The sequence below is a fragment of the Anguilla anguilla genome, chromosome 11, assembly GCF_013347855.1.
Source record: "Anguilla anguilla isolate fAngAng1 chromosome 11, fAngAng1.pri, whole genome shotgun sequence".
NCBI classification, from domain to species: domain Eukaryota; kingdom Metazoa; phylum Chordata; class Actinopteri; order Anguilliformes; family Anguillidae; genus Anguilla; species Anguilla anguilla.
The window spans coordinates 33,523,242-33,551,050 of record NC_049211.1 but is presented as its reverse complement, the minus strand read 5'-3'; the positions used below and the strand labels follow the sequence as shown (position 1 = coordinate 33,551,050).

Below are 27,809 nucleotides of genomic sequence, written 5' to 3'. Positions count from 1 at the left end.
TTCTATGGGCAAATCCAAGCGGTGGGCCAGCTCCAGTTAGAGTAGCCTCACACCCCATTGGCTGAGAGGTAGACGGGGGCGGGGAAAACAGAGCTCCGGCTCTTCCAAACTAACTTTTCAGATGACAGCGAGTCTTGGAAGCGAACGGAGACGAAGGCGTGGCGGTCCTGGTCCAGAAATCTCCCGAAAGCTACAGTAAGGTGAGTCTGATGAACTCTTTTTATTGTTGCGTTGTTATTTATTGAGCTTTCGAAGTTCTGGCTATCTACGGTATGAATTGATGATCACGGTCTGGAGAAAAATCGGTTTGACATTTGGTACCTATTACAATGGGAAAACGGAAATACAACTTCCATTGGGACTTGTTATTAGGGCTTAAGTGTGTGTGTGTGTATACAGTGCAGTCCATAAGTATCTGGACAGCGACACAATTTTTGTTGTTTTGGCTCTGTACTCCAGCTCATTAAATTTAAAATGAAACTAAGTATGAGGTTAAATTGCATACTGTGAACCATGTTGGGGGAGCAAAATGGGACAACTGGCTGCACAGCTGTTTCTTGACCAGTTGAGGGATCGTGCACAAGAAAGCTAACAAAAGGTCTACAGTTTATTCTTGGTGTGGAATTTGCATTTGGAGTTTTTTGCTGCTGCTCTCAACATGAGGACCAAAGAAGTGTGTCAATGCCAGTAAAGCAGGCCATCAGGGGTGGAAAAATCATAATTCATAGATCAGTGACATATCCCAAACATTGGTCAAGTCAAAAGCAACTGTTTGATGTATTGTTAGGAAGCAGGAATGGACTGGTAAACTCAACAATAGCAAGCAACCTGGTAGAACACAGAAGACCACTGTAGTGGATCCCCAGAAAATACTTGTAATTGTGAAGGAACAATGTCAAACAGATCAAGAATGCTCTCCGGGATGTAGGCGTAGATGTGTTAAGACACTAAAATTAAGTGAAGAGGAAATTGTAGAGAAAGAAAGAAACTGCTCATGATCCAAAGCACCCCCCCCCCCCTCCCCAAATCTGTGAAACATGGTGGAGGTAGTGTTATGGCATGGGCATGTACAGTGTCATAAAAAAGTATTTTCCCCTTCTTGATTTCCTCTATTATAGCATATTTGTCACACTGAGCGGTTTAAGATCTTTAGACAAAATGTGATATTAGACAAAGGCGCTGAGTAATCACAAAACACATTAAAATGATTATTTATATACCATTATTTATATAACAAAGCATACCTCATTAACCAGCTAGAGATCTTGTCGAGCTGCTAATTAGTAGAATCAGGAGTGGCAGATTAGGGTTGAAATGAAAGCCTACAGGATGGTAGAGTTTGGGCAGGCCTGACTCACGGACTGCACTGTATGTACACGTGCATGTATACCCACACAGACACATACACACAGTCTTGTTAATGTAAAGCATTTGTTATTTTCGTCTAAGACACCATCTTGTCTTATCCCAAACGTCAATGGTGGTCAATTTCAGACAGCCTACAGTATGAATTAAAATCCTGAGTACTTTGGCTGTCCTAGGACCACAGGGGATGCATCCACCCCACCAGGCACAAGATTACTCAGTATCTCCCAGGATAGCACAAGGACCGAGCCTTTGAGATTGCAAAAATTAGGTCATGTAACAGAAATAATCTTCTATCCTGAATTTAATCTCACGGGATAAAAAAAAAAAAACAATAGAAGTGACATTTTGCCAAGCGTTAAGGACTGTGGATCCTTTGGATGAGGTCACGGTTCATTGGGGGGGAAGGGTGGGTTAGCTGACCTGGGTGTTTGCGTTCCAGTTCCTTCCCTTGCTAGCTGGGCCAACCCAGATCCCGGGGATCAGACAGCCGACAGTGTGCCAACAGCACCCAGCAGCTCTGCCTCTTATATCCCTGCAGCCTGAGAGAAAAACAAGTGACCAATCTGGTGCACGGCCATAAACACCAGGCAACCGACTCGCCATTACACATAGATCAAGATCACTGGCAGAAGATCAACGGATTCAACTATTTCTGTCAGCATTGCCTCTGCCTTAAAAAACATTTCCCAGCAGAATTTAAGCATACTATTGTAGGGTTCTGATCACAAAGAAACAGCAAGACACCTGTTGTGCTGTTTTAATGACAAACGATGCACGGCTGGATTGAATGCCAGGCAGGCATGATGAGTCTCGGGTTCCAGACACAGCACTTCTGCCCACAGTGGAGGGAGCACACTGCTTGGGTGGTTTGTGATGACGGCAGACGGTGTACAGGCATCACCACCAAGGGATGCAGGAGAGAAAGTGAAAGGGGGCGGAGAATCATGGGTGATGTCATGGTGTGGCGGTGTGTTCACCAAGCATGCTGCTCAGATGAGGCGGGGACGGAGGGCAGAGATGGGAAAGGGAGCCTCCATTGGCCTTTGCCCTCGTCAGTCACAGCTTATCTTCAGCTGACAGAGACACTGAGGGGTTGAGCTCAGAGCTCTTTGCAGGCCAGTCAAGTTCTTCCCCACTGTTCTCAACAAAACCATTTCTATATGAACCTTGCTGTGTTCCTGGGGGCATTGTTATGCTGAAACAGGAAAGGGCCTTCCCCAAACTGTTGGGGAAGCACATAATCATCTAGAATGTCATGTATGTTGTAGCATTAAGATTTGCCTTCACTGGAACCAAGAGGCCTGGCCCAAAGCATGAAAAACAGCCCCAGACCAAGGGGTAACCAGATACTTTTGGTCATATAGTGTATGAGTATTTAAGTGAATAGTGTGTACTCTTACGATCGGTTGCCAACCTGTATTCCTGCCTCTTGCCCAATGCACGCTGGGATAGGTTCCAGCATCGCGGCCCTGGCCAAGAATAAGCTGGTATAGATAATAGCTGGCCTCTCTGTTAGCTTAAATAAGTCTGTCCATTCTCCTCTGATTTCTCTCATTAACAAGATGTTTTCACTCACAGGACTGTTGCACGTTGGGTGTTTTTTGTGCTTGTTGTGCTGTATTGCAAATTAATTACATTTGAGGTAAAGTTGTTTTGATCAAATGAAAGACTGAGGTTAATCAATGGACTCTTAATTAGATTTCTGGACACATGTTTAACTTACAATGCTGGTTTGGCTTGTCATCATTTGCTTTGTCTTTGAATTTTTCCAGATCAGTGGTAAAAAAAAACTCTGTTTCAGGTATCCTGTGGGTTTTCATTTAAACCCTAATTTGGCACACTTGATTCTACTAATTAGCAGCTCAACAAGAATTCTAGCTGTTGAATGGGGTATGCTTTCTTACGGTACCATTAAGAGTGAAAACCTACGGGGTGGTAGATCTCCAGGAACAGGGTTGGTTACCACTGTTCCAGATGGTTAGTTTTAATGGTCAGGTGTCCACACTTTCACCAATTAGGAGCCTATTAATTCACCTCAGTCTTCCGTAAAATTTTTTTTTACTTTATTTGCAATGTAGCACAATAAGCACTATAAACAATGGAACTTTATTATTTTCTAATTGAGAAGACTTGACTTAGCTTGTTAAATGTCTGGGATTGCAATTGTGGTTGGAACAAAAACCAGCATATACAGATGCCCCCGGACTGAGTTTGGGAACCACTTCTCTAGGGCAGAGGTGGGCAACAAGGGCTATATCTGTTTCTAGTATTCATTCCAAATTCTGGCCTTAATTACTAAATTAGCCCTGACATGTATGCCTTCTGAGATTTTAGCAACATTTCTTGATAAGCACATGAATGACTGTTCTTGTGTCCCTATATGAAAAGTTTTACTGTGATCTTATCTACAAGCAAACCATTGTTGGAGTATACAGCTAATTGGCTCATCTAGCCAAGGTAATTGGTGGAAACAAAAACCTACTCACACACCGGCCCTCTGGGACCAGAATTGTCCTCCCCTGCTCTATAGACCGTAGTGCCTGAAAATCTCAGGAGAGCAGCCATTTCTGGGAACTGGAATCACCACATCTGGCACCAACAATCATACCACGGTCAAATTAGCTTAGAGTATGTGTCTTGCCCATTGTAATGTTTGGTCTAAACAACCAAATATCTTCACCAAATGTGCAAGCTTCATATATATGGAGTTGCAGCCACATGCTTTACTGTTTGGAGGAGCGGGCTACTTGTGTTAACAAGCAGGTGTACGACTGTTAGTGTTGGAATAAGCCCTTTTGCTTCTGTTGAGCTGTTTATTGTAGTCCCTGGTTTAGAAGGACAATTTGAGCGATCAAATTCTGAGTCCACATCTCAGGCGCCCCTCTCTACAGCACTGTCCCTAACCGTTCAGATCTGCCCCCCCCCCCCCCCCCCCCCCCCAGACTCCATCCAGCCACCACCATGTCCAGCAAACGGGCAAAGGGGAAGACCACCAAGAAGAGGCCTCAGAGGGCCACTTCCAATGTCTTCGCCATGTTCGACCAATCGCAGATCCAGGAGTTCAAGGAGGCCTTCAACATGATCGACCAGAATCGCGATGGCTTCATTGACAAAGAGGATCTCCATGACATGCTGGCCTCTCTGGGTGAGGAGGGGGGAAGGGGGGTGGGGGGTGGGCAGTGGCTGGTGGTGGTGACAAGGTTCTCAGCTGAAACAGACCTGACAGGAAGCTAAAATATGAAACCTCCCTGCTTAGCAACCTATCAGAAATGTAAGAATAAATAAGATATCATTATTTCATACTTTTAGGAATAGTATAAGTGAAATCAAGTTCAGCTATTAAAAGGAAAAGGTCTTCTGGAAACTCAGTACAAATGTACACACATAATATACAGTATACTTTACAAATACACACACACACACACACACTTTTCACATGTATGATTTTTGCCACTACTTTTTCAGTAGAGACATAGGATATCTGACTCCATACTTTGACAATAACTGAAGAACTGGCATCCCATGCCTGTGAACACAGCATAGACCCTGGATCTTCCAACGTGGCCTATAGGAAGGAATGCAGGGGTTGTGTAGTTTCCACTGTGACCTATGATCGCTTGGCGAATCAAGGTCTTGTCACTAGAGGAGCAGGACCGTAGGCAAATCAACCAGGGCCTTTCACCGCAACAGTGATTGTGATGATCTCTGCTGTCCCTCCCCAGGTAAGAACCCGTCGGACGAGTACCTGGAGGGGATGATGAATGAAGCTCCGGGCCCCATAAACTTCACCATGTTCCTCACCATGTTCGGAGAGAGGCTCAACGGCACTGACCCCGAGGATGTCATCCGCAACGCCTTCGCCTGCTTCGACGAGGAGGGAACTGGTATGGGAAGGGACTTAGATTAGTGTCATAGATTTTACATATATATATATTTTAACAACCAATGTTTTGGTTGTTAAAAATGAAAATCAAGCTATGCTTCCACTTCGCTGAGTGCTATCTATCCATCCAGCTCAAATCTGACAAGCTTTCTAAATATATGCTGCAGTTGAGCCTGATACAATAGACCTCGACAAGGACAAGAGATGTTGCTGTTGAGTTTTCGAATGTACATTTTTGGCACTTTGAGTGCCACAAACATTGCAATACAATGTTGAGGTCCGTTGTATTAGGGTGAACTACAGTGGATATCTAGAAAACTCGTCAAATTTCAGCAAAGCTATCTGGATGGCGTTCTGTGTAGGAAGAAATATGGCTTTATTTAATTTTTGGTTGAACTGCCCCTTCAATACTTATATTTCATGTATTCTTTTTTAAAGGAAGGATTCTTGCTGAAACAGTGAATTGTGGGGGGAGAACATTAAGGGGGCACAACAGCTGTGCCCCCCCACTTCAGATGTGAACCTGTATTCTCCTGACCAGACCGTGCTGATGGATTTTGTTAAAGACAGCTTACACATTTCTACTTTTTACATTTTAAAATTCAAAAGTATTTCTGTTCAGTTAATATATTTATGCCAGTAGATAGAACTTCAAAAGTTTATCCAGAGGGCAATGTGACATGAAAAAAAACATTCTACTCAAAAATCAGACACATAATGTAGAAGTCCTTTTGATCATCCTAACCAAACCAAACCTTTCCAGCTTGCTCCAGAAAACATTATTACCATCTGAATCCCATGATTCCATAAAATGTTAAAGGATATTAAAAGAGGTTAGGAGAAGGTTCCCGAGTGCTCCTGTGGATGAGTAAAAGGTGTGCTGGTGTGCTCCGCCCCCAGGCTTCATCCATGAGGACCACCTACGAGAGCTTCTGACCACCATGGGCGACCGATTCACCGACGAGGACGTGGACGAGCTCTTCCGGGAGGCGCCCATCGACAAGAAGGGAAACTTCAACTACGCCGAGTTCACCCGCATCCTCAAACATGGTGCCAAAGACAAGGACGACATGTAGAGGACCCCCTCCTCTTCCCCCCCACCACCACCACCACCACCACCACCCCTCCCACCCCAAAATGTTAACATAACAGCACATAATGGTGACCACTGCAAAAGAACAGCAGGCGGAGACTCAGCTCATTAACTATGCCTGGATCTCTACCCTTCTATAGCCATTCCTGAGCACGTTAGACAGTGATTAAAGTGTGATGAAACGGCCGCACTGTCTAAACACTGAAGAACCTTTAGGCTTACAAACCTAAGCTATGCTAGCTCTACGGTATGAGCAAAGTTAAGAGAGAGAGATGCATATTGGACCCAAAAACTCAAAAGACAGAATGTTTCCTCAACTAGCAAAAGCTGACACATCGGACTCCATCACTTACCAACACTCGCCAGGTCAGTATTAGGTCCAAACAAAATGGTTCTGTTCTTTAAGAGAATGGAGGTCACTAGCAACGGCCGTATTTATCACAAGGAGACAAAGAATGAAGAGGCTGGGAGTATCTCCTAAGCATTTGTATTTAAAAAACATGGTTAGTTTCACTTCATAGATGCAGCTAGCAAGTTTATCATCAAGTCATTTTCAGAAAATTATGAAGTCACTACATTTTTAATGGAAGAAATTCTGTCCTGAGTGTGTAAAAATATTCTGGAAATGCAGCCAGAAAATTTTAGACTGACTCTAGTAAACAGTAAAAAGGAATCACTGTGATTTTGAAGATGGCTATTACCAACTTCAACAAATTTTTTAAATGAAGTAATATTTTCATCTGTAGTTCGCGACTTTTGTACTCCTCATATTATGCAGGCTATCTGGGTTAAATTGAATATGTTAATCAACATGGTGTATGTTCTGTGTTTGCATGACGTTTCATCAATCTCAAATGAAGATTGAATCACCAGGATCCACTAGGGTCATAGAGTGAAAGTATTTGGCATGAAATGCAACGTGTTTTAATTCGTTAAAGGTACCACATCTTAGAAATCCGTTTGTACCTAGTTCTGGTAAAATATGAACTTGGTTGAACTTCACTTTTTAAACATGTACTGCAATATTTTTCCCTTAAAAAACCTTATCAACATGTTTGGTAGACTTTGCAGAATAATTAAAATAGCTGAAAAATATTATAATGGGGACCATTAAAATTGTTTCGTTTTTTTTTTTTTACCATCCCCCATGACGTCTTAGTGTGAAATTTCTCCCAGGTCAAGTAGTAGTTCCAGTGCTGTTTGTTGGCTAATTTTGACCCGGGACATTATTTGGACCCGCCGATTCCAGACGACAGAATATGAATGTTTACAGTGGACCTGCCTCATTCCAAATGCTCAGCATGGAACACTTTTCACTCTGCATTTTATCAACGTTGTCAACCTTTGCATTCTGTATAATAAAAACCCAATTCATATAAAGTTAAATGGTATCTTTCCTTTTTACATTGTTTTAATGACTACAGACAGGTTATCCTCTACCTCTACCTGCCAGGCAGAATTGATGCCTCCCTGATTTTAGCTGTGATCAGCACCTGCTAAATGAATGGCTTGGAAGCGCACTGAGTTCATACTGTCGCTCGCCATGTAATTTACACAAACAAACCGCTGCCATCATTTTTCTTTGCTGCAGTAAAAATGATTGTGTTTGCTTGGTTCTGGGTGGTTGCCTTGAGACCTGGCTATTTGAAAATTACTAGGGGGAGGGGGGGAGGTGGTCTCAAGGTGGATTCTAATCTCTGCCACCAAACAGACTCCCCACTCACCTTCCCATGCTAAAGGACCTCACAAAATCATCAACTGCATTCTTATTAGCATCTCATGTATGCCTTTTTTTTTTTTTAAAGTTCTATTTTTTTAACCCTTTTGAGCAAACCATCAATTATCTATTTAAATAATGTGATGTTGAAAGGGATGCGTGTTGTGTGCACATTCAGACTACACCCAGCCGCCCAATAACAATCAAGTTTTAAAAAGCAGAATTATGAAAACGGACCTTTTATTCTCTGAAACTCTTGTACAAATCACATTGAATGTTAAGGCTACAAATATTGCACACTATCCAACAGTTTATCTGAAGAGAGAGGATGCTTTCCTCTTGATCCCAGATAAGGCACTATTGCCAATCCACTTACTAACCCATGCTAAGATGAAATAGCATATAAAACATCTTTAGAATGCATTTCTTCATTTAAAATATGCTACACTAACCCATTTGTACAAAGGTACAAGCTTCTGACTTGGACCCAGGAACAAAGCATGCATTTCAATCTGGCTTTTTTTTTTTGGTACATCCATTCATTCTTTCATTTCAGAATAAGATAGCTGCTACAAAGTATTTTTTTTCTGACGCAAAAGAAACGAAACCAAATCTAAATGAATGTCATCACAGCACGTAGTACAAACACACAGGGTCTTGGAGGATAACATGCAGTCTAGCGGTCACAGAACACTGACTGGTCCACTTTTTCCCGTGTGTGCAATGCCTGAAGGCCCGAAACGCCCTGGCGACAAGCAAAGGAAAAGCTTCCTATCTCTACCTGAAGGACAACAAACAACACGTTTACATTCAAACTAAAAAGAAGTGGGGAACGCCAGAGACCCCAGCGGCGCCGAAAAGCGCAGCGTTTCTGCATGAGGATTCAAACTGACATCTTGTACTCTGGAAGGGTGGTAGGTGGCGGTTTTACAGTTTTTAAGACTTACTGGATGATTTCGAGACAATCGTTCGTTCTGTTAGTATTTAACGCGAGGCAGAAAAGGCAAAGAATAATTTTCCTGAAAAATTTTCACGTCGTCTGTGCCGGTTCACAGCCGAGATTACTGATGTAAAATCCGGTGCGTAAATTGCAATATCTGGAACAAGTATCCAAAGCTACCATTTCGTTTCATTGAAACTACTGCCGTCTAGGAACAGTGGATGATAGAAAAAAACCGCAACATCGCCGGGCATGGTTGTTTTGTGACCAGTTAATTTTCTTTTAATGTAAAAACATAGCCATTTTCTACAAGGCGAGCGCCAAATGCAAATTTAGACGGTTGATTAAAACATCGACATTACCAGAGCCACAACCTGAAAAAATCCTTATAAAACAGGAATTCGATTTCTCAACAAAATTGAGGGAGATTGATGAAACAACACGAACACACACGAAGACACTAATTAACGCAAATCAAAAAATAAAATGGTTACGGTCTACCAATGTAGGCCACCTCAAAATATTCACCATACAAAGAAAGCGATCGCAAGGGTAGCGCGCAAACACGTTCAAAAGTAGAGCTAAGAACTCTGGAGATGCATATTTTGCGCATGTTGACGGGACCTCCAGACAGTGGAGAATTTCTCTGAACTACAGTAGAGATCTGGCTCCTTCAACCTGCAATGCGTACTGTCGATAGGTCTGAATAACGGATAGAAGCCATTAATTCAGCTTTGGGAGTTCATCTACAGCTGAAATTGTGAACACAAACAGTAATAATTACATTCTGTACTACTCAGTTAAGTCGCAAAACGGAGTTACACCCGAGAGCCTGAATAACAATGATTTCCCCCGCCAGATTAATTTTTAAAGTGCATATGTGGATACAAAACGAAGCTGAAATGACTGCTCCTGCAAATGGGAGGAAAGAACACTCTGAATGGTATTTCACCTCAGAAGAGAGTGGATGTAGCTCAGATTGCCGTTCCATCTCCGGATAAAAAAAAACATACATTACATTCAACTTTTCGTGGCACAACAGTTGAGAGACTTCATTGCGTGTCTGTATGTGCCAGTTTGAGAATATGAGAATACTGTCCAGCAGGAAAAGGCCCAGTAGCGCCGAACCGTCGAAAAGGCAAAGATTGTGCATTTCTCAAACAGTTTCCCCTCTAGCCCTGTATGGCCACGCAAAGCCTGAAAGTTTTCATGACGCGTCAGGACACCGCGAGAATGGGTTGTGGCCGTTGTGCTGCCTTAAAATGGTCTCGACATCTAATGTAGTAATAAAATAAAATGTCTTACAAAAAAAAACCTTCAAAATAAAAAAGGCTTGTGTAAGCACAGGTAAACACATGCCCATTATAGATTCTACCCTGGTAACTGGGCCAATCTTTCCATCTCAAGAAAGCAAGATACAAGACCCCTTAACTCCTATATCAGTGAGGAGTTTGGTTCTAGACTGAAAAAGAAAAGCTCATAGATGTGGCACATCCACACAGACCAATGCAGATGTAACATTTACAAAATGACCACTTGGCTAAAGGCGTTTCCCACAAGTCATAGCGCCTACATTCATTTCTCAGTACCCCCCCATCCCAATCCAGCTAGTTGACAGCCTCTTGCACAGCGAGCACAGAGTGAGGGGGGGCCCAAACACAAGGGGCGGGGCTTGGCTGTGGGGTGGGCGGGGACTCCCTGCACGCGACAGCCCACACGCTGGGCTCGTAGGCACTCAGGCCGTGGGATAGGCCCGTGACCTCCGACTTCCTCGCGTCGCTCAGGACTGTCGCCGTAGAAACGGCCTGCAGGCGGGGGGCCTGGGGGCCAAGCCCCGTGACCGTGGAGGCATCCGAAGCAGCGCCGCCCGGGGTGTCCGAGACCCCCTTTTGGAGGGGTCCCCCTCCGACCCTCTTCTGGAGGTCCAGCTCGGCCGCTCTCTGCATGGCCGCCTCCACCAGCAGCCGCAGGTCGCTGAAGTCCTGGGGGCGGAGCTCGGGGGGCGTGGGCGGCGGGGTGTTGTACAGACCCCCCGCGGGGCTGACGCCGCACGCAGCGGGGGGCGGGGCTTCTCCGGGGCCGGGCCGCGTGTCCGTCGGGGGCGGGGCCAAACAGGTGGCGCCAGTCAGGATGGCAGTAGCGGTGCTGCCCAGCATGCTGAGGTCCAGTGTGGGGGCGGGGCAAATGACGGAGGGCCGGAGGTGAGGGAGGGGGACAGGAGAGGGGGCGGGCTCTGGTGACCCGGGACTCCCTCCCCCCCCCAGGCGGGCGTCGCCCTTCCCTGCCCGTCTGGAGATGGTGAACTGGTTTGGATCCTTCCCATCTTTCCGTAAGAGATCGGGGAGCAGACGCCTCCGAGCGTTTATGAACCAGTTACAAATCTGGAAGAGCAGATTAACCATTACTGACCTGAATATGAGCATACAGCATTCCTAATACTGAATTACCATCAGATTAACCGTTACTGACCTGAATCTGAGCACACAGCATTTCTAACAATGAATTGATCATGTTTTATGATCATCATTAAGAATATTTTAAAATTATTGTATTATTGTTTGTATTATTATTAATATATTAATATTTCAATATGTATAATAATATTTCACTTGTATAGCACAAACATCTTTATAAGCAGAAACAACAGCAAAACATCAGAGAAAAAATTAAAGAAAGAATACAACTAAGTTAGGTGGAAAAAGTAAAATGAATGTAAATGTCTAAGAACTAAAATTTACAAAATGTACAAATAAAAACACAGAAGCGGTCTACAAAAAGTGATAATAATAATAATAATGATGATGATAATAATAATAATACCAAATGTGTAAAACTGTGCCTCCTCCAGGCAGTGGTTCACACAGTAAAACAGCAAGGCTTTCAGACAGCTGGCAGTAATCAAACTGCGGAGCTGGACAAAACTGACGCTTCGCCTTCGTAATACACGCACAGCCGACTACACGCTGGACCTTTCTGTGCTATCAAAGCCAGCTACGCCTTATTCGCTACCTGCTCGTGTGCGCTTTGAAAGCACGGAGAGAGGACCGCTGAGCACACCCTTGCAGCCGCGACACTACCGCGTCTCGCGGGGGTACAGGGTGACGCGCGTGCGCGTTGGGGAAGCTGTCATTACAGCAGTACGAAGCGTGTCAGCTCCAGAAGACGTGGCACAGAAGGTAACGATCTTGTCCAAAAATGCATTGGGTTCTGCTGCCACTGAACAAACTCCAGCCAAGGCAAATGCATGCTTATAAAACAAATAAAACACAATCCACTACAAAGGAAATGGCTGGGGTTATGCTAGGTGCTCAGCCATGTGGAAACCGTCAACAAAGGGCTTCATCCTTTTGACCTGAGCTGTGATGGTTTACCATTCATAAATTTGACTTTGCCGTTTATTCAGACTGACACACTGAAGCAATTCAACCCCAGAAGTGAACTATGAGCAAACCATAAAATAGTTAGTTTGAAGCTGCTAGCACAAAGCTTAGACTTATGTGAAAAAGTCAACTGTATCAGAAAAGGTTTAGCTGTCATGGTCACCAGTAGAATTATTTGCAAAAGACTTGATCAAAGATGACATGCTCTGTACTACATTTCCCATTATGCCATGTGTGAGAGGTAGCCTACTGCTGCCATTTGAAAACCCCCAGGAGAGAGTTTGATTCCAGCATAAACAGATAGACAAATCACCTGCAGCACAGAGAGGCCGGTCTGGCCTGACAGGCTCAGTTTCTCCTGTTCGGACGGATAGGCGTTGAAGCGATGCTGGTACAGCCAGCTCCGCAGCACCTGCACGGCCTCCTTCGGCAGGTTTCCACGGCGACGGCGCTTCCCGGCGCCTCCGGACAGGTCCAGCGGGAAGCCGCTGCTAGCGTCATCTTCGCAAGCATCGCTGTCTGACATCACCGAGAGCTCGCGCTCCTCCTCCCTGACTGAAGCACATAATGACAGAGGGGTGGATTTAAGTGGACCGTCAAAGCCTCGACGGACACACTGCGTCATTCAAGCTTTTGTTCCCGATTACATTACGACGGTGAAGACATATTTGTTTCTGTAATAACGCTGATGACGTCTCACAGAATTCGTGCATATTAAGGAAACATGTTTTCCCCTTCCCTTACAGCCTATAAAAAGTATTTTAGTTTCATGGTCGTGCACTGGATATTTGTACCAACAAGCGAATATTGCTTGCATTTTACGCACGTGATACATATTATAAAATTAGGTTTAATCAAACTTTCATCGTCACTATTAGAATTATTAACACAAAGTGTGCGGACCAGCGGGATTTAGAGAGATTGTATACTGAAACAGTGGGATTCATAAATGCGACTGACTGAACGATTATGATCTTAATCCACTTTTACTTTACATAAAACAAAGAACCCCTTGACACCGCTTAATTCAAGCGTTGCATACACATTAAACTTGATTGCTTATTCAGGAACTCCCGTATACAGCAGGAGCTCAGAAAGCCTTATGTAATCGTCTGACTTTTTTTCCCTTTTCGCCCCATGTCGTCGGAGTTGCTCTCTGTCGGCCAGTCCCGATGACATATTCAAGTTGTTGGGTTTTAACTGATCGCGGGGCTCTTGACTGATGCTCGCAAATGACAAAATGATGTCGAGTGCCTTCCTTTGTGTTACAATTAAGCAAGCGCTTTCCCACTTACACGAGGTACAAAAGTAATATTCCACACTAGACGTGCGCTCTTTCTCATTGGGTCATGCATGTATAACACCATTTATTCAAGAAAAGCAACGTGATGTTACAGGAAGAGAGTTTGACTGGATTGGCCCAAAGAGACGCGGCCACCACCTACACTTCACATTTCGTGTCAGGTTTAAATGAGACATGATATACGGTCTTCTCCTCAGGCCAGAACATGGGACACATTCCTGACAACGCCGAAACACAAAGAATCACCGCCTGTGTGGAAGGAGGGAAGTGTGCATGTCTCGCGCGAAGATGAGTACAGGTTCTTGTTGCACCGGGGGGCGGGGGGGACACTCAACTGTTACCTCAGTCTACCAGCGTCAATCTGCGTGGGAGCGCTAACGCTACAATCAAGCCGTCTGACACACCAGGATGAGAGGGTGAAATATGCTGTACGTTTTCTAACAGCATACTGCACATCATGCAGAGTTTAAATAAACATACAAATATTAGCTGGGTAACTCGCAAGCTATTTTATCAGCCAGTATACCAATAGCTGGCTTCTCGTGTAACACGCAAACAGACTGATGACCAAAAGAACAATGTTTGCACCAATAAAAGTTGCTAAACAATGCTAGTCGACGCACAAATGAATGTGCGATGTGCAAAATATACACATGAAGCTCTAACGATAAGTAGCTAGTCAAGCCAATCAACAATAACGAAGCATTTGTACGTTATACCAAACTTCCATCTGGTCTTCACAGTTTGTCGATTGGGAGGAATTTTATGAGCCCCTCTCTTTGGTATGGTAGGTACATAGCTAGTAGCCTATATTTAGCAATCTAGTCAGTTTGATAGTCTAGCCGTTCTGCTGCAATCAATCGAGCTCGTGAGCTTGATTGCTATCCGTTACAGCATTCGCCGTTTTAACTAAATAAATCCGCGATTCATGCAGTTGTGTTTTATAGAATGGTCCATCAAGCAGATGTATTCTCGCTTGCTCCGCCAAATGGACACCATGCTTTCTGAGAACAGTCCCTCCAAATTCAAACACAAACACGCTGCATATTCCTGCGACAAAACGCCGTATTTCATCTTATATCAATACCCCAACACGCTCGTCAAGGCCATGAAAATAGTACAAAATACGTCAAAAAAAAAAACACACTGAAAGCCAGTATACCTGTAACCTACCTCTCTTTAAAGCGTTCATTCTTCGTGATGGTAGCTAGCCAGCTAGCTTGATGGGTTTTGTTTGCTGGCTGTGATTTTTTGTGAAGTTCCTTGCGAAATGCGTGCCTCTCCACAGCTCTTTCAAGGCTGTACCGATATCCCACGCTTTCCCACAACTGCCTCGGTTTCTTTCAGTACATTTCGTTTTGAGACGCACAGCCTTTCCAACCAGGCTAAACTGTTTTTTTTTTCTTAAAGTGAATTTCTATTGTCAGGCATTAAACCTATTCGTCTCGTCTACCTGCAGACAGACAGCGGCACCATCTAATTTCTCTGTTTGCAAATGTGACAGCCTGCCCAAAGCCAAGAACATCCCTCCTCCAAAGCGAGCCCGATCCAATCACAGGACTGACATGGATCTCGACATCCACTTTTCACCACGGAGTGACAGACCGTCAAACTACCAGGCTAATTTAAATGTCAAGATGGCCCTTATTTGACCGAAGCAGTTACCTTATCCAGACAATAGCCTACAATCCTGTTATGTTTGTTGTCTCGTTTATTCATTGAAATCTCAGTATGGATGTGTCCATTCAATACTACATAGGCTACTTTTAGTGCGGTCTCCGTTTTGTCCATTCACCATATTTCCCCAGTATTATGGATAACTATCCTACAACTTACACAGGGTAGGCTATTGGGATGGCAGGTATGCCATCCCGCCAAGTTACGCCTTGGCGGGGGCATGCCCCATATTGTATTTACGGTAATGATCATATACACGCTGACATATGCAAAGTAAAAACCAGAACTGTATCGAGGTGGCTCAAACTGTCGCGCCTGCTACAGGCTGCTGTTTGACGATATTCACTCTCATTATATCTTATGAGGGATGAGGTGATGCACAGCGATAATATATTTTATATTTTGAGCTGAAAATACTGAGGTGAAAAAAGAGACCGCGGCCTGTAATCAGATTACTCGTAACAAACATACGAGTAATTAACACCTCAGCGTTGAAGCAAAGTCGCGGAATGGCCACATTCGCACCTTTTCACATGTTAAGACTTCCTCTGGGACAGGCCTGATTGACGTTGCTTTATCTCTAGCGATGGCCTGTTAATGTTGAGAATCATTTGAATTTGAAACGAATCTATTCATGTCCTCTTAAGCCGCGTTTCCACCAAAATTACCCGGAACTTTCAGTCCCAGGAACTACTTTACCAGGAACTAAAAGGTTCCTTCAGCCAATGGTTGTCTGCGTTTCCACCGGGGTCTAAAGTACCGCGAAGATTAGGCAAATTAGCCCACTGACGTTGTCGTCGGTCCATCTGTCATATGATTTCTTCTGTAACCCCATACTACCACCGACGTAGCCTACATTATTTTCTAATAACCGGGACAGCCCGGAGGGGTTTATTCCACTTATATACAACGGGTTACCAACAATGACTATATATGGTTACTTTTGTATTTATTGATTTTCATATATCCTCTCAAACACATTCATTAACAGCAGAAAACATGCACACCTTGTAAACAATTTGCTGTTTTATTACTTTCTCGTCGTCAATTCCATATAGGCTAATCGCAAAATGACAAGAATAGAACGAAAACTCGGACTTGCGTGAAAATGTAAATTAGTAGTGGTACAGCCACCGTTTGCTTTCCTTCGAAGTTACTGCTAGCCGAGCAGCGAAGTGTGCCCTCCAGATGCGAACCATGCACCATAAATGAGTCCATAGTCTTCCTGGTCTTTTCGTGGAATTGAAAAATGGCAGTAAAATTGAGTAAAATTACGGCAGTCTGAAAAAGCTAAAGGGAAGATTACTAGAATTAACCTGTTATTTTGCCCGGATAAAAAGTGCGGAAGGTGATTTCCAGTTTGCTTGTGCTGTATCACCAATGTTAATTATGCAGAACTACCGCATAGCTCACATAACTGTATCAAACGTTTTGAGTCAATTACAACGGGCTAACAAAGAAAATCCGGAAGAAAATATTCAGCAACCGAATTAATCCGTTTGAATGTTTTGGTAGCCTACGTAGGCTAATATGCTGTCCCAGAACGAATGCTTAGCATTGTATAAAACGAATACTAAAGCAAGAAAAGAACAGAACGTTATAATTCCAAGACGTTGACAGGCTTTAACCAAAAGTAGGCTACTGCGCCGCATAACATACAAGTTTGATTTGAAGTTATTATGAAAATAAATTGGTTTGCCGCTGCATATTTTCAAACATGGCGAGTAATGGCGGAAAATAAATACAACACAAATGCTACGAGTACTCGACCAATCAGAAATGTTCAGCGCTGCAAGCTCCACCCAAAAGGTTCCTGTACTTTCGGAAAGTACTACCCCCTGAGCAGGAACGTTTTGGGGGGTAAAACAAAGCCCCCAGAACTAAATTTAGACCCTAGTTCCTGCGGTGGAAACGCACTGAGTTCCTCAAAAGGTTCCTAGTTCCGGGGTATAGTTCCTGCGGTGGAAACGCGGCTTTAGATGGACGCCGACCCCTTAGAGAAAGCTTTTAGCCAAGTTGTTTTTGTGTGGAATGGGAAGTAGGATGGAGGCGGTCCTGTTCTGCGCTTAACGTCGATAGTTCAGGATGCCAAATCTGTTAGTCATTAAAATACAAGGTTCTACCGTAGGCTACATACACATAAGATACCTCTGCCATTTGCAGTTGAAGTTAACGGACAGGATTACATTTGCTGCTGCATTCACTGGTTATGTTTCAGCGAACATGGAGTCTGAACTAAGTCAAACTTCAACCACTATCACAGTGCAATTTAGTATGTAGAAAAATAGTGTCTAACACATATATGAATATATTTGACTGTAACATTTTGCAGGTTCAAAAGTTTAATGTCATTATAACTGTATGTATCTATGCAAGTATGAGAAAGTACTTGCCCACTTCCTGATTTCCTCTATTGTTGCATATTTGTCACACTGAATGGTTTCAGACCTTTACACAAAATGTAATATTAGACAAAGGAAAACCGAGTAAACACATGTATTTAATTATTGTTTCATTTATTTAATGAAAAAGTGATCAAACACCCATATCACCCATGTAAAAAAGTAATGGGCACATTAGTTACTCAATTAACCAGTCAACCAAATTGAATTGATAATTAGATTCGGCTGGCTGCAGCGTCTTGATTGCAGCTCCGTTAAACCTAAACCTCACTTATATTGAACCTTACCACCATCAGGGTGAAGTAGTCACCACAAAGGTTCTTCTATGCCCCGATCAAAGGAAATTCCAGAAGAGATGAGAAAAAAAATGTTGAAATATGTCAGTCTGGAAAGGGTTACAAAGCCATTTCTAAGGCTCTGGGAGTTCTCAGAACCGCAGTGAGATCCACTATCTCCAAATAGACAACATTTGGAACAGTGGAATCTTCCCAGGCCTGCCAAAATTTCTCCAAGGGTTCAGCGACAACTCATCCAGGAAGTGACCAAAGATATCAGAAGAACATCCAAAGAACTGCAGGCCTCTCTAGCTTCAGCTGAGGTCAGTGTTCATGACTCCAAAATAAGAAAGAGACTGGGCAAAAATGTGATTCATGGGAGAGTAGCAAGGCAGAATCCACTGCAAACCAAGAGAAACATCAATGCCTGACTTGCATTTGTAAAAAAAAAAAAAAGCACCTGGATGACCCCCCCCCCAGCCTTTTGGGATAATCTTCTATGGACAGATTAATCTGTGGAACCTTCTGGGTAACATGGGCCCCGTTATGTCTGGTGTAAAGCAAATACAGTATTTCACAGTAAGAACATCATACCAACAGTCAAACATGGTGATGGTAGTGTGATGGTGTGGGGATGCTTTGCTGCCTCGAGACTTAGATGAATTGCTGTTATTCAAGGAATCATGAATTCTGCTCTGTACCAGAAAATTATTAAGAAGAATGTCAGTCATCTGTCTGTGAATCGAAGCTGAAGCGTGATTCAAGTATGCAGCAAGACAACGATCCAAAGCACAAAAGCACATCTACATCTGAATGGCTGAAAAGAAACAAAATTTAAGTCGAACCCAATAGAGATGATGTGGCAGGACCTGAAGCAAATATTTTGTCTGAATTAAAGCTGTTCTGCAAAGAAGTGTGTGCTAAAATTCCTCCACAGTGATGTAAATGACTGATATCAAATAATAAGACGCGTTTGGCAGCAGTTAATGGTGCAACCAGGTATTAAGTTTAAGGGTCGCAATTACTTTTTCAAATGGGGGTTTGATAACTTTTTTCATGAAATAATGTTTTTTTTATGTAATTAAAAATGTTTAGTGTTTACTCAGGTTGCCTTTGTCTAATATTTAATTTTGTCTGAAGATCTGAAAATACCTTTTTTCTTCTTGATTTGGCTCTGCTCCACAGTTTTAGATTTGTAATCAAACCATTCACATGCAATTGAACTGCACATTCAGTTTTTATCTAAGGCTATTTTTTTATACACTTTGGTTTCACCATGTAGAAATGACAGTACTTTATATACATAGCCCCCCCCCCCCCCCCCCCCCCCCCCTCCAATAAGGCTGGCACATATCCTTCATTGATATTGACCCACTAATTCCCATGTTGTTCTGTCATATTTTTCATTAAAGGGTTAAAATGATCTTTGTGTCTTATCCGTCAAAATGAGGATGGCTGAAACTGACATTTTGAACCCCTCCCGATAGGTAGGAGATACTGCCTTAATGAAATTTGAATAAAAACATGAAGAAATTCCTGTGATTTTTGTGAGCTGCCAGTAGGTTTTACGTTTTGATTGGTACATAAAAATGAAATTTGACAAAGTAATGCAATGCCCATGTGACACCCAAATGCACCTGATGACAGAGAAACAGACATCCCACCATTCGCCTGAAAGGCAGTTCAGTCGTACGTTCACAGATTCCATTGAGCTGAAAATAAAACCACTCATTTAATTGTTACTCAGTTTATTTATTATTTTCATACCAAAAAAGATAAACCCCCTAACATATAGTGTCTAACTAGTATAGCATTATAGATAGTGAATAAACCTTAGTCTGTAAAACATGTGCTTCATTTGTAAAATAATGTTTGCCGGTAATATTAATAATGTCATTTTACACTTTTTGTTTGTTTTCCTGTTGTTACAGTAACTCCTGCGTAAAGTCTGGTCGCCTTGTCAACGGAGACAGAGAGAGGGAAGGCAGTTGGGGGGAGGAGGGCAGGTGTTTCTCCATCTGATGCCCAGGATAGCGGAAGAGCCAAAATGTGGGGCAACAAGGAACTACTGCATAGAGTACCTACATCCATACCACCTTCCTCATGAGTGACTCCTGATATTCCAACCAGAGGTGTCAAAATCCTTTCCTAGAAGGCCAGTGTGCATTTCCATTTGATTGCTCCCACCTCTGCAATGATAATTTCAATTTAAATATTATTTTGCATATGCACAATTTGTCATTTACTCATTTCTATCTGGGTGATACATCACAGCTGAAGACTGAATGGAACAACATCTTTATAACAACATAAATTCTACTGCAGTGCATTCCGGGTGTAAATAAGAGTAATGTATATTGCTAATTAATCAAGCAAATCAACCTATGCCAACATAAGTTAAAATATAATACACACCAGCTTTTTAGGAATGGAGCTTTGCACCTTGGTACAGCCAACCTCAAGAGTCGTAGCTCCGACAAAACCAAATTCCTGTGTGAATATGGTTTCCCACCTGTGGCAAAACTGTGTCCAGAGGTTCACATTAAAATTGTCCCCTTTTGCAAAATGTAATAATGTCAATCAATCAATCAAGCAATCAATCAATCAATCAATCAATCAAACGTATCTTAGTGCAGGGCCCTTAAGGAAGGAATGGCGACTGGGAGCTTCACATGAAAATAACCACAGAAACAGGAGGCCATTTTGTAAAATTGTCCTTTTTGTGTGTGACAAGACAAAATCATGTGACAACTTACACTCTGCCTGTTTGAGATCTCATCAGTTATAGCCCTTTAATATTCAGGCCAGAGTAAGCTTAAGGTCACCGATCAGTCTCAGAAAAGTGTGTATGTGGGGGGGTGTGGGGGTGGGGTTAAGCCAGATTTTGCAGTATAAAGACAATTTGCTATGCAATGTGTGAGAGCCATCACCTGAAATCCTCTCATCAAACATGTTCCATGGTCAAAAAAAAAAAAAACCAAAACAAAACAAACATGACTATGATGTGTGTATGTGACCTGACAGGAAATTTAGGTTGGGTTCAAAAGGGAAACAGAAACAGAATTTTTAGAGAATGGTCTGTGGCTGGTGGACTACTAACTTGTTCTCACTCCACAGAAGTCCCTTTGCTTAGAATTTAGTGGAGCTGTACAGGAGGAATGCAACTGTTTTTCTGTAGATTTTTGTAGTCCCGCCTGCATCTTTTTTCAGGAGAGTATTGGGAAAATAATTACCTAGTGCTACTGAGCCACCGTGACCTCACATTCCAACATTTAAAATCTAGATTTTTCTGCATTCTTTAACCCTGAGAAAATAAGAACCACCAAAGAGTGTTGTCCCCTGAATCAAATCAGAGTGAGTTAAAGATAAATAAAAACTCACGTTAAAGATAAATAAAAATTACATCACACCCATTTACATTTTCACTCAAGTTGGCCTTCTTGAATCTTTTACATACATTACATATTTGAAGGACAAAAAATAAATACATAAATAAATACAATTAAATATGAACCCTGAATCCCTTTGGATTGTTATATATGTTTACCTCAAACTACACTTTCAAGATGGTCCCTTACCTCCAGCTGTACTATGTACATTTATAATAATATTTTAATTTTCATGTGGACCAGAGGTAATTTAAAAATAAGTTTCATATTTGTGTGTTTGGAGAAGGGCTTGGAGTTACATGCCTGGAGCACTTCTACTCATAAGTACTTGCAGTACATTACTTGCAGTAATTAGATGTTGATGCAGTAGATGCATTTAGATATGAGCAAACATTTATGACAATAATGTCCCTGATAACTGAGAACAGCCACAACAGGTGGTCCTCAGGCCCCCAGCCAATGGGCAATGGATCCTCAGGATCCCACAGGAAGAGAAATGTCCAAAAAACGCCAAACCAGAGCTGATGACACACAAAGCATGAATGGCAGCATGATCGGATGACATCATTAGCTTCAGAGAAGATGGAAGTGGCTGCATCATCCATTCAAGTGTGTGGACACTAATGCAGATGCTGTAGGATAGATCACCATACTACTGAGCCCAATCTTGAAAGGAATGTATAATAAAATTAAAATAAAAAACGTGATTTTGTGTGCACAAAGTTACACAAAGGTAATGTGCGATTGACCATTAAAAATGATCAATGTAACAGTGATCAATCAATTTAAGCCATTAAGCAGTGCATGCCCTTCTTATGAGATCTGTTTGCCCTTCTCAGCACTAATACCTTCCTTAAGGTCAAAGAGCAATGGAGTAGAGTGGAAACTTCCGGACTTTGATTGCGTAGCACTTACGGAAGAAACCAGCTTTAGCTTCCTGAAACATTTCAAAAAATGTTGAAACCAGCTGATTCCTGAAACGTCTCAAAAACAATTTAAACTAGGTTATTCCTGAAATGTTTCCAAAGCTGCTGAAAACTAGCTGATTCCCGGACCGTTTCAAAAATGATTGAAACTAGTCGATTCCTGAAGTGTTTCAAAAACAGTTGAAACTAGCTTTAAAACAGACCCCAAAGACCACAGCTATAAAACAACATGAGTTCAAAGTAAGAAAAAGAAAAGCCCTTCACTGAAAGACCCCGGGGCATTCACAACAGTGCCCACTCACCGGTCGAGCAGTTAGGCTGGGAGTGATACAACAGAGGGAAACTTGGGGCGTCTCTGCAGGAGGAAAGGGGCAGGACCTCCCCACGTTCTGCTTCAGCCATCCTAATCCTATTGTAATCTGGGGGGGGGGGCTGCTGGGTAATATACAGTGAGCTGTAAGTAATGTTTGGGACATTTATTCTTGATTTGGCTCTATATTCCATTATTTTTCATTTGTGATCGAACAATTCACACATGGCTGAAGTGCAGATTCTCGGCTATTAAAGGGTGTTTATTATACATTTTGGTTTCACCGTGTAGAAATCACAGCACTTTTTATACATAGTCCCCATAAGGGCACCATAATGTTTGGGACAAATGGCTCCACAAGTGTTTGTCAGAGTGTGAGTCAGGTGTGCTCAATTGCTTCCTTCCTGCAGGCATCAGAGAGCTTTCAGAATCTAGTCTTGATTCTAGGCCTTTGTTTGCCTTTGTTATTGGCGATTGGCAACATGAGGACCAAAGTTGTGCTAATGAAAGTCAAGGAAGCCGTTATGAAACTGAGAAATAAAAAACAAATAAATACCAGCCAAACCATAGGATTAACAAAATCAACTGTTTGGAACATCATTCAGAAGAAATAGGACACTGGTGAGCTCAGTAATCACAAAGGAAGACTTCTATGGTTGATGAATGAAGAATTCTCACCATAATGAAGAAAAATCCCTGTCCAACAGATCAGAAACACCCTCCAGCAGGGAGGTATGGATGTGTCAGTGACTACTGTCTACAGAATACTTCACAAACAGAACTACAAAGGCTACACTGCAAGATGCAAACCATTAGTTAGCTTCAAAAACAGAATGGCCAAGTTACAGTTTGCTAAGAAGCACTGAAAAGAGCCTGCAGTTCTGGAAAGGTCTCATCTGGGTTCATTTGTATCAGAGTGATGGCAAGAGCAAAGTCTGCAGACTGAATGGAACTACCCCCCACCCTTTCCCCTCCATCTGTGAAATTTAGAGGTGGGGGTGTTACGGTTTGGGCATGTATGGCTGCCACAGGTACTGGCTCACTTGTCTTCATTGACAATGTAACTGCTGAGAAGAAGTGTACAGAAGCATCTTATCTGCTCAAATGCCTCCAAACTCAATGGACAACAGTTCATCCTACAGGAAGACAATGATCCCCAAACATACTGCTGAAGCAACAATGGAGTTTTTCAAAGCTAAAATCTTGAAAGTTCTCAGTCTGAATCCAACTGAACATGGGTTTCATATGGCGAAGAGACAACTCAAAACAACTAGCCCTAAAAACAAGCAGGAGCTGAAAATGGCAGCAGTGCAGTCCTGGCAGAGCATCACCAGAGAAGCACCTAGAGATGCCCATGGGTCACACCCATCAAGCAGTCACTGCATGCAAATGATATGCAGCAAAGCAGTAAACATGAGTACCTTCATTCACATAACATGAATATCTTCAAAACATTATGGTGCTCTGAAATGGGGGGGGGGGGGGGGGGGGGGGGGGGGATGTATATGTGCTGTCATTTCTACATGGTGAAACCAGCCTTAAATGAAAGCTGAGAATGTGCACCTTAACCATGAGTGAATGGTTTGACTGCAGATCTAAAATTGTGGAGTGCAGAGCCAAATAAATAAAAAAATGTCTTTGTCCCAAACATTATGGAGCTCACTGTAAATTTAAATGTGATTGCTTGCAGCTGAATGAAACAGAACTGAGGAGTTTGCTATTTCGTTAGAAGGCACCTGAAAAGACGATTCTATGAGAATATTTTCACACGTATTGCTTCTCAAAGTCTGTATGGCCCACGGCTGCCATGATCTACTAAACGATTTCCCTGGATTCCACTTCCAAATACTTAAAATAGATAATTAATTAATTACATTATTAATAGGTATATATCGCACATCTAAAATACATATGCATTACATTTATATATAAAAACTCCAATTGGATGTTTAACGCCGATACCGGCTACATTTTAACATTAACTCGTTTATACTATCGTTTCAGCCATTGATGCTACATGTGATACTGTGAATAATGAACTTCTGATGGCAAATGTGTATCAAAAGATGTTTAATGACTTCTTTTTGACAATGAGAGGTACATGTCAGTGGTCTGCTTGATGTGAGAAAAACAAGAACAAAATAATAATAATAATAATAATAATAATAATAATAATAATAAAAATTAATGGCAGGATGTGTGCACAGCCACATCCCCCCCCCCCAAACCCCAATTGCCAAACATGGCACCCACCCCCACCGCCCTTATCCCATGCCCTCTGGTACTCCCTGTGTCTCAGAGTCAAGAGGGATGCAGTGCAATAGGCAACCAGCAGGGGGAGTTCATGCTCTCTCTTCAGGGAAACTCCATCAAAAAGTCACACTCGATTCCCTAAAGCGATTGGTACCAAGGTCAGTATGAGCGGACACAGACTGACACATTAACAAACGAGAGGTTGCATGTGTGCGAGGAAACGGTGCTCACGATGTTACGGATTATCCAAAACTGGCAGACTCTTCAACCGGTCCGTTATACACTGTGTGTAAAATAAATATGTGCGTGTGCAACACCTTCAGGTTACTGAAAAATACAAAATGAGGACAAAAACCATTTTTAAAAAGACAGGCTATCTTCCATTGCCTTCAGTGCCACGGCATTGTCGCAGCTGTCAGTCGGTGTAGTGTTTCTGCAGTATGCTTTGGCCGTGAGCAAAACGCCCGGCTGGGCTGTGGGCAGCGGTGCCTGAGAAGAGGAAAGCCGTCTGCTGTCAACCTGCACCTCTGTGTGGCTGTGTACCTGTGTGTGTGTGCGCGCGCGCGTGTGTGTGTGTGTGTGTATGTGTGTGTGTGTGTGTGTGTGTGTGTGCGCGTGTGTGTGTGTGTCTGTGTGTCTGTGTGCACGTCAGTTAAACACAGTATTAAAATCAGAGGGCTGCCGCTATGTCATGGGAGGCCAAGGACAGTCAGTAAAAAGTGAGAGAGACCATCGGCGTAGGGTGGGAGAGAGAGAGACAGACAGAGAGTTTTTGAGCTTTAACAAAAAGAGAGAAGCAAGAGAGCAAGCACTGGCATGAGCAGGAAAGAGGGAGGACAGCCGAGAGAGAGGGGGGACAGAGAAAGAGAGATAGAGATAGAGAGAGAGAGAGAGAGAGAGAGAAAAGAAGAGGGGAGGGGAGAGGGAAAGACAGAGAAAGAGAGAGAGAGCGCATTGGCAGGATGTAGGAGCAGCTGCCTGAGTCTGCAGGGCACTGGCAACAGAAGGAATGACGATCAAAGACAGTCTCGTCTCCCACAAAAAAAAACAAATTGTTACCCCCCCCCTTGAGTAATAGAACGACCTGATCCTTGTCTAAACGTGAGTAAAGGATACTCACCATGACCGGCAGCTATGACACAAAAATCTGCTACAGGAAGACAGGATTAATGGGTAGCAAATGCATGTGCGCGTATGTGTGTGTGTGTTTGCAAGAGGCTGATGTGCCAATGAGGGTGTAGGAAGCAGTTGCTGGGGGGCGGGGTTGAGGGGCGTGTGGATGCTGATTGGATACTGATACTTCAGTCCACCCAGCTCTGGGAGGTGGACTCATTCCTTTCAGATCTTATAACATGTAAGACATAAGTCTGATAATAGCTTAGGAGACAGTAATAATAATAACAATAATATTAATTATACCAACAGTAATAAAAGTCTTGAGGTGTTTCCATGGCAGCCATGTAAAAGGAGTGTTTTTCTTTTTTTAGTTTTAGTTTTAGTTTTTTTGTTTTTTTGCGTGTACTCCTCCACCCTCTCCTGGATCGTCGTCTCTCCTCCTCCTCCTCCTCCTGCTCTTTGGGCTGCCTCAGGGACCAGCCTACACCTCCGCGCACCTCCCGCCGAGAACCAGAGCCAAGATGGCCTCCGTCTTTCCGTTTCCCTCCCTCCCTCATTCTCAGAGTCGAGTCTGGGCCTCAGGGACGTAGATCTCGATGCTGTCGGCGCTCTCCGTGGCCGAGTTCTGCCGCACCGATGCCGCCCGCTTGGCCGCCATCAGCCGCTTGCGCGCCTCCTGCCGCTGCTTGTCCGTCGAGGGGTCCGGCTGCCCCGCCTTCTCCCGCCCCGCCGCCACCTTGGCCTTTGAGGGCTTCTTTGGCACCGGTGGGGGCTGCTTCTTTTCTTCCTGAAACCCAAAAAAAGAGAAGGGGGATGGGGGAGGATGTGGGGACAGAGTAGGGAAAAAAAAAAACATTTGAAGACGTTCCAAATTAGACCCCTGGTGCACATCTGGGCCACCAACAGTAAGTTGGGTAAAAGAGTCCAAGTCTGAATTAGACGAATGAACTTGGTGCAAACCGTTTAATAGAGCAGACAGAGGCACGCAACTACTTCTATTGCCCGCTGTTTTTGATTTTTATGGATTTATTTACCAGCTGAATCGAGCTTTAAGTTTACCTTCTTCTCGGGGGAGTCGGCCAGTTGCCAGTCGTTGGACTTCAGGTGGTAGAGCTCGTCGAACTTCAGGCTGATGTCCTCGATGGAGAGCTGCAGCAGGTCCCAGAACCCGGCCAGGTCCTGCGCCGTGGGCCGCGGGTTGGCGCTGAGATTCTGTCGGGAAGGGGGAGGAGTCAGAGCATAAGGGGGAGGAGTCAGAGCAGCCCAAAAGCGGGACTTAGCCAAGAGGTAAGCGACCGAAAAAAAAGCCCAATTTGACATGGAATTATGCTTGCAAACAGTGCTGTAATTATGTAGCACCATACATCTTGTCAATGGGATGTCCAGTTTGCAGGATCGTTTGTGCTGGAAGTGCTATTGTGCTTTGAATATCCTCCAACACTAAAGGGCAGTCTTGTACAGCATCTTTGCAACTGGGAGGATCTCACACACACACACACACACACAAGCACTTGCGCATGCACACACACACACACACACACATGCAGATGCACACACACATACACACACACACGCACACGTACTTAGTGAGTGGGCTGAATGCAGTCTAGGGCTGGAAGTGATCCAATTAAGATGCGGCACACACACCTATGCAGGCGGGAAAAGTGTTCAGCCCATCACTCAGCATTTATACAGCCAGCTGTGCAGCACAACCATCTCAGGGGCTGCGGGTTTTACTCCCATTGGGGCATAAGTTATTCAGTTGCTTCAGAAAATA

The 27,809-nt window shown here is 43.4% G+C and overlaps 3 protein-coding genes across 8 annotated transcripts in view; 1 reads left to right on the top strand and 2 right to left on the bottom strand.

Annotated features, from left to right (window-relative positions):
• The first annotated feature begins 62 nt into the window (after window positions 1-62).
• On the top strand, window positions 63-7,730 carry LOC118208547 (myosin regulatory light polypeptide 9). Its single transcript, XM_035383327.1, has 4 exons — window positions 63-200; window positions 4,311-4,513; window positions 5,091-5,252; window positions 6,152-7,730. Exons 2-4 carry the CDS (start codon window positions 4,330-4,332, stop codon window positions 6,325-6,327), a joined length of 522 nt encoding a protein of 173 aa, XP_035239218.1. The 5' UTR covers window positions 63-200; window positions 4,311-4,329; the 3' UTR covers window positions 6,328-7,730.
• Window positions 7,731-8,284: 554 nt separating this feature from the next.
• On the bottom strand, window positions 8,285-15,224 carry LOC118207354 (homeobox protein TGIF2-like). Its single transcript, XM_035380840.1, has 3 exons — window positions 14,858-15,224; window positions 12,695-12,936; window positions 8,285-11,382 (listed from the first exon to the last, which is right to left on the bottom strand). Exons 1-3 carry the CDS (start codon window positions 14,874-14,876, stop codon window positions 10,609-10,611), a joined length of 1,035 nt encoding a protein of 344 aa, XP_035236731.1. The 5' UTR covers window positions 14,877-15,224; the 3' UTR covers window positions 8,285-10,608.
• Window positions 15,225-24,716: 9,492 nt separating this feature from the next.
• dlgap4a (discs, large (Drosophila) homolog-associated protein 4a) overlaps window positions 24,717-27,809 on the bottom strand; it is a 152,442-nt gene continuing 149,349 nt past the window's right edge. For all 6 annotated transcript variants that reach the window (XM_035383191.1, XM_035383190.1, XM_035383194.1 and 3 more), the window contains 2 exons: window positions 27,092-27,244; window positions 24,717-26,819 (listed from right to left, as the gene is read on the bottom strand). In XM_035383191.1, the coding sequence (XP_035239082.1) occupies window positions 26,592-26,819; window positions 27,092-27,244 (381 nt within the window). In that variant the 3' untranslated portion in view covers window positions 24,717-26,591. The remainder of the gene's footprint in view (window positions 26,820-27,091; window positions 27,245-27,809) is intronic.

Coding starts and splice junctions, on each gene's coding strand:
- LOC118208547 (XM_035383327.1), top strand. CDS start 4,330: ATGTCCAGCAAACGGGCAAAGGGGAAGACCACCAAGAAGAGGCCTCAG. Junction 4,514..5,090: donor TGACATGCTGGCCTCTCTGG/GTGAGGAGGGGG, acceptor GTCCCTCCCCAG/GTAAGAACCCGTCGGACGAG. Junction 5,253..6,151: donor CTTCGACGAGGAGGGAACTG/GTATGGGAAGGG, acceptor CTCCGCCCCCAG/GCTTCATCCATGAGGACCAC.
- LOC118207354 (XM_035380840.1), bottom strand. Junction 11,383..12,694: donor CCGGCCTCTCTGTGCTGCAG/GTGATTTGTCTA, acceptor CTGCTCTTCCAG/ATTTGTAACTGGTTCATAAA.